Raw genomic sequence first — 6000 nt, 5'->3', positions numbered from 1 at the left:
GCACCCGGCTCCCTAGGGCAGCCACAGGCAGCTGGCAAGCGGGGCCGGGGCCTTGCCACTCCCCAGCCGCACGCCGCCGGCAGGTGCGGGAAAGGACAGCTCCCTTCCTGTCTCCGAGCTTGCCGCGCCGCGCCGCGGGAGGCGGCAGAGCCTGGCGCTGCAGCGGAGCCCACGGGAACCGGCTCAGAGCGAGGACGGGAAACCGAGCACCGCCTGCTGCCGCCTGCCGCAGCCCGGGCTCCGCCATCTGCCTCGGGTCCCGATCCCGGCACAGAGCGAGATTGGTTCTGCTCCGGGCTCTCCACCATGCCGGTAAGACGGAGAAACCGCTCAGCGCCTGTTGCGCAAAGTTCCTGGACCTTTGAAACCTTTGTAACGTCCGATCCGATTCTCAATCCAGCTTCAGACCCGCTCTGAGAACGCGCCCCGCAAACGGAGTTCCCCTTCCCGGCGCCTAGCGCCGTTCGCCCTGCGGAACTGGCGCAACCAAGTCACTGCGTGTCACGTTCGTTTCACGGTTCCCCAGGGCCTCAGCCCGCCGCTGTTGAGAGATCTCGCTCCCCAACCGTGCCGAGCCGTTTTACTTACAGGTTCCGTTTATGTTCAGATGATGTGGCCTCCGGTTTGCTGGGGAGGGGGAATCGAAAGGAAAGGAGGGATGAGAAGCAACCTTTGGTTTCAAGAGAAATACATTTTATTGAAACTTGGGCTCAGATCTTCAATGTGGGGCTCAGCTGACTTCTGTGGAGAGTCATCCATTTACATCAGCTGAGGATCCCCTCCCTTGAGCTTTTGTGAACCTGGTGAAACATACTAAGGTGAAGGGGGAAAGGCCCACTTAGCTAAAAGGGGAAGATAGATGTTTTGTTTCTGATAACAGAAAAAGAAAGAAAGAAAGAAAGAAAGAAAGAAAGAAAGAAAGAAAGAAAGAAAGAAAGAAAGAAAGATCAGGCATTTTCCTTAGTCCAAAAAGACTCTTGGAGTCTCCCAAGAAGACGGGAACGAATGGGAAGTATACAAATGGATTATGTGTCAATTCAGTTGGAGTTTTCTCAGAGTCTGGGATTTCTTTAGGTTGAGTAGAAAGAATGAGGAGTCCTTATGGCACCTTAGAGACTAACAAATTTATCTGAGCATAAGCTTTTGTGGGCTACAGCCCACTTCATCAGATGCATGCGGTGGAAAATAAGTTGAGTGGAGGTGGTGTGGTGATAAGCTGTTTGTTGCAAATGATTCTTAAAGAGCAGAGACATAAATTTTCATTGTGAGATTCAGGTACCAAAACAACTGCAAACAATCCTGATTTAAAGAAAAAAATAAATGGGACCTAATAATCCTAGAGACTTCACTCAGGTGAAAAGCCCTTATCGGTATAGTGTGAGCAGTCCCCTGGTTCTGTGCTCAGGAGCTCGGTGGCCTACACAGCAAGGTCATGGAGCCTGTTGAGCGTCCTCTGAAGGCCAGTGGGAGATGTGCTAGAGATAATGTAGACATGGTACGTATGAAAGGGGGGTACCTGCTTTCCCAAGTGTGATGGTTCAGCCTTGGAGGAGAATGATATTTCAGATTCTGTGGATAGGGCTTGGGCAGGTTAAAGCTGACAGTGAGGTAGGAGGATTACATATTTCCTCACCTTCTCCCATGTGGTGGAGCTAATTAGCTGCTCTTCCAATATGGGTTGGGCCTTACCAAATTCAGGGTTCATTTTGGTCAATTTCACAGTCCTAGGATTTTAAAAATCATAAATGTCATGATTTCAGCTATTTAAATCTGAAATATCACAGTGTTGTAATTGTAGTGTGATCAGCTAGCAAGTCTAAAAAATCAGGACGGGGTGGGGGATGATATGTGCTTATAAAAGAAAACACCCTCAAAATCGGGACTGTTTCTATAAAATCGGGACATCTGGTCACCCTATGTAATTGTAGGGGTCCTGACCCAAAAAGGAGTGTGTGTTTGTGTGTGTGGGGGGGGTGTTGCAAGATTATTGTGTGTGGGGGGGTGCAGTACTGCTACCCTTACTTCTGTGCTGTTGCTGGCAGAGGTGCTGCCTTCAGAGCTGGGCACCCGGCCAACAGCCGCTGCTCTCCGGCCACCCAGCTCTGAAGGCAGTGCAGAAGTAAGGGTGGCAGTACTGCGACCGCCCCTAAAATAACCTTGTGACTCCCCTGCAACTCCTTTTTGGGTCAGGACCCTCAATTTGAGAAACGCCGTGAAATCTGTATAGTGTATGGTAAAAGCACACAAAAGGCCAGATTTCATGGGAGAAGACCAGATTTCACTGTCCGTGATGTGTATTTCATGGCTGTGAATTTGTTAGGGCCCTAAATATGGGGCAAGGAAGAGACACAACAACTTCTGTTAAAGGCAAGAATTAGAGCTGACATTTTACACAGATCATAGCCAATTCAGAGTTATGATTCCCACAGCCTCCCTAATCCAGCCTCCTCGACTGCACATAGGGCCAAATCCTATTCCTGTTCCTGTTGCTGTTCCAGCTGCACAAAGCACCCTAGAGTTAGTTTAACTGACTCCTTGAGGATTCCCCTGTGCAAAGAGTATACTTGGTGGTGTGGTAGCTTGTCCTGGTTCTGGTCGCCCGGTGTGGGAGGTGGTGTCCAGGGAAAGAATTATAATGGTCCCTTAGCCAACCAGGGCAAGCTAGAGCAACTTAAAGGCTGCTCTGACTTGTGCTGGAGAGCCAGACTGGTGCAGGACAGCCCCAAAGCCATCTTTGTATTTGCCTTGGTCTTGTGCTAAACACAATTTAGCTGGGACAGGAGGAGCTGGGAAGTTTTTCCTACTAATCAGCCAGTTCCAGAGAGGATCAGGTACAGTATTAGTGGATTGTTTTCAGCAGTCTGGGATTCATTGATTTGTGAATACATTTTTGTCATTATTCAACCAGCTCTGCTTGATATGGAGCTATCTGTAATGCCAGTTGAATATGCATATGTGCAATGTGAGCAAATTATTGTTGCTGTGGAAACCATACTGAATGCTCCCCATACAGCAACATGCAGAAAGTGTGTGTTAAATGGAGGAGGGCCTGGATAGACTTGGGGAGGGCAAGATCTGTCAAAGGGAGGATTGTTGAGTCCTCTCCACCCTGGAGGGGACGTGTTGGAGACAAGGTACACTGCACCAGCCATTAAGGTTGGAGCTGTGGAATAGCTCCACCCCCTAGGACATTCCTCCCACAGCCCTCCATATCTGGTCATTCCCCACCCATCTATTCCGGTTGGCAATAGGGCACATAGTATTTTAGCTGCTATTTATTGATTATTTCTAAACTGACTAACTTTAACAGGAGGCCTGTGGCATTTCCCACTCTAACCTGCTTGTAAGGCTTTGGAAACATGGGTTTGCCCTAACTAGGAGTGTAAATCGTAGAATACGAGGGTTGGAAGGGACCTCAGGAGGTCATCTAGTCCAACCCCCAGCTCAAAGCAGGACCAATCCCCAATTTTAGCCCCAGATCCCTATACGGCCCCCTCAAGGATTGAACTCACAACCCTGGGTTTAGCAGGCCAATGCTTAAACCACTGAGCTATCCCTGCCCTCCAAAAGACTTGGAGAAGTTCTCTGGTGAAGTTCTGTTAATGTAAAACTGTTCTCTAAGCCATGGGATGCCACGATTCAGTTCTGACTCCAGAAAAGCAGATGTACAGCAGCTGATTAGGGTGGTGCTAGCAGGAACCAAGGGTGCGGGGATGGATTAGGCTGTTCCACTGAAATAGCCTTTAGGCAGCTTGGGAGAGGGCCAGTGGAAGAAAGGCAGTCAGAAGGAGGGTGAGGGCAAGAGGGAATCAGAGAGGGAAGCCCAAGCAAAGGAAGTGAGACAGAGGGGCAGCTATACTAGCCTTTTTCCACTTAACATTGCTCACCATTCCTGTCCCTGCTAGAACTGCACCGGTGGCAGAAATGAAGAGCACCACTGTAGACAGGCCACAGGTGTTTTCACCACTTTATTATCTAACCTGCTCAGAGCATATCTAGACACATGGTGGCCAGCACACCTGTAGCAACCAGCCCCTTGTCTGTGCACCCACTGATGCAGTGGAAATGCTGGTCCACATGGTGGGGTATCTTAGCAGAATATGTCTCGCAGAGATAAGGCAGAGAGGAAAGGGCTGGGAGGGAACCAGAGAAGGTGAGCCTTAGAGAGGCAGCAGGCCAGATGCATCAGGGCACCCTCAGACAGTGTGAAGACACTGTAGTGCTCCTATGCCACCCATCTCCCTTGTCTGGTGCAAGCATCATGGCTGAGTAAAGAGGCACGTTGCTAGGGCTCCTCCATGCCCTGGCAATTCCAATGGCCACTGGCAGCCAGTGCAAGCTGGAGCGGCCTTCAGGCTGCTATAACTTGCACCAGGAGAACCAGACTGGTGCAGAGCAACCGGAGGATCAGGGAGGCACAAAGAGGGCTTAAAGCCCCTCTCACCCCTTGCCTGCGTTTTCTAGGGGTTAAAGCTGAGGTTTGGATGCCAGCTACTCCTGACCTCTGTTCCCAGCTGTGCCACTAATTCACTGTGTGCCCTAAGGGAGGGCTGTAGTGGCAATTTCAGAGCTCCAAGAGCTCCCTGCCAGCACTGTGGGAAGGCAGGAGGAGATGGGGGCAGGGAAGTCTGGGCTTTGAAGCCAGTAAACACTGGGGCATGCGTACATGTAGTCAAAGTCAGGTAGTGCCCTCTTGTCCAGTCCCCAAACACCAGAGCATCAGCTGTGTTACAGGCACAGCCTCAGTTATAGGCGCCGCCCCAGTGGGCATGGTGGGCAGACGAGTTCTTCTGGTTCTAGCACACCGGCTGAGTGCTGCTTATGCAAGTTGTGACGTAAGATTCCAATCACTGAGTGGAGGACCAGGAAGTTAGAGAACATTAACAAGGAAGGAACTGAAAGTCTCACGTGGAATAAAGGGAGGAACTCCAATGCTTGTATTGCTGAAACCTCCCTCACATTCAGCTGAGCAGTGTGGTTTCAGTTTTAAATGGTTCTGTAATCCCAGGTCACACATCCCAGGCCATTCACTGGCAACTTGAGTTGTTTGCACACAGATCCCGACTGAGAGTCACAAAATGCAGAAGGCAAATCTGCTGGCCAATATTCATCGTGAGAGCACATATACAGATCGGTAGTTAGTCCAGCAGAAGCCCCTGAATCTGAGCTTCGTTAATTTGCTGGATGTGTCACAAGCCATCCCAGTTTAACGACTGTGGACAGTGATGGCGAGCAGCTGTCTATGATTGATGCTCTCCATTGCTGAGTCTGCAGTCATTGCTATTGGATCATTCCGAATGGCTCCCTCAGCCCATCAAGCCTTTGTTTCTGGCTGCTCTTTCATCGCCTCAACAAACCTGATGTTGTGACAAACGAGCAACTCAGCATAAAGAAGAGATGTAATCAGAGGCTAGGGGCTTCTCCACTGACATCAGTGGTGTTGCGCTTGCTTACACCACGTCTGGATTTGGTGCCCAGATGTTTGTGGAAGAATTTTGGAATGTATCAATAGTATTACATTGCTGTGATCACATAGAGGCCAATGGGATTGCACTGGTGCAAGTGAGAGGAGAATTAGACTCGCAGTGTCAAACACAGCTGTAAGGCCCATCGGAAAGAGTCTAGGGCAGGGTAAACTCAAATTACCAGGAGGGCCACATGAAGACTAGTACATTAGCCCGAGGGCTGCATCACTGACACCGTCCCCCTGCTACCCCCAGCCCTGTCCCCACTCCACCCCTTCCATGAGGCCCACCCCTGCCCCGCCTCTTGCCTCCCCCATTCCAACCCCTTCCCCAAAGTCCCCACCCCAACTCCACCCCCTCCCTGCCCCTATTCCAGGCCCTTCCCCAAATCGCCTCCCCTTCTCCGTCTCCTTCCCTGAGTATATGGCTCCCCACTCCTCCCCCTCCCTCCTGGAAACTGCTAAGGCACCACCAAACAGCTGTTTGGTGGCGGGAAGCGCCTAGAGGTAGGTAGAGGACTGGAGATGCAGCATGC

At 50.7% G+C, this 6000-nt stretch overlaps 1 protein-coding gene across 5 annotated transcripts in view; it reads left to right on the top strand.

The window, feature by feature from the left end:
• Positions 1-6000, top strand: part of ANO9 (anoctamin 9) — a 52604-nt gene continuing 46604 nt past the window's right edge. For 3 of the 5 annotated variants that reach the window (XM_043517898.1, XM_038404897.2, XM_038404890.2), the window contains exon 1: positions 8-312. In XM_043517898.1, coding sequence (XP_043373833.1) covers positions 307-312 — 6 coding nt within the window. In that variant the 5' untranslated portion in view covers positions 8-306. Of the gene's footprint in view, positions 313-6000 lie in introns of all 5 variants that reach the window. The other 2 variants (XM_038404892.2, XM_043517903.1) reach the window with 2 other exon arrangements.

Source organism: Dermochelys coriacea, chromosome 6 (genome assembly GCF_009764565.3).
Source record: "Dermochelys coriacea isolate rDerCor1 chromosome 6, rDerCor1.pri.v4, whole genome shotgun sequence".
Classification (NCBI taxonomy): Eukaryota; Metazoa; Chordata; order Testudines; family Dermochelyidae; genus Dermochelys; species Dermochelys coriacea.
The sequence above is the reverse complement of the archived record's forward strand: the minus strand, read 5'-3'. Positions and strand labels throughout refer to the sequence as shown.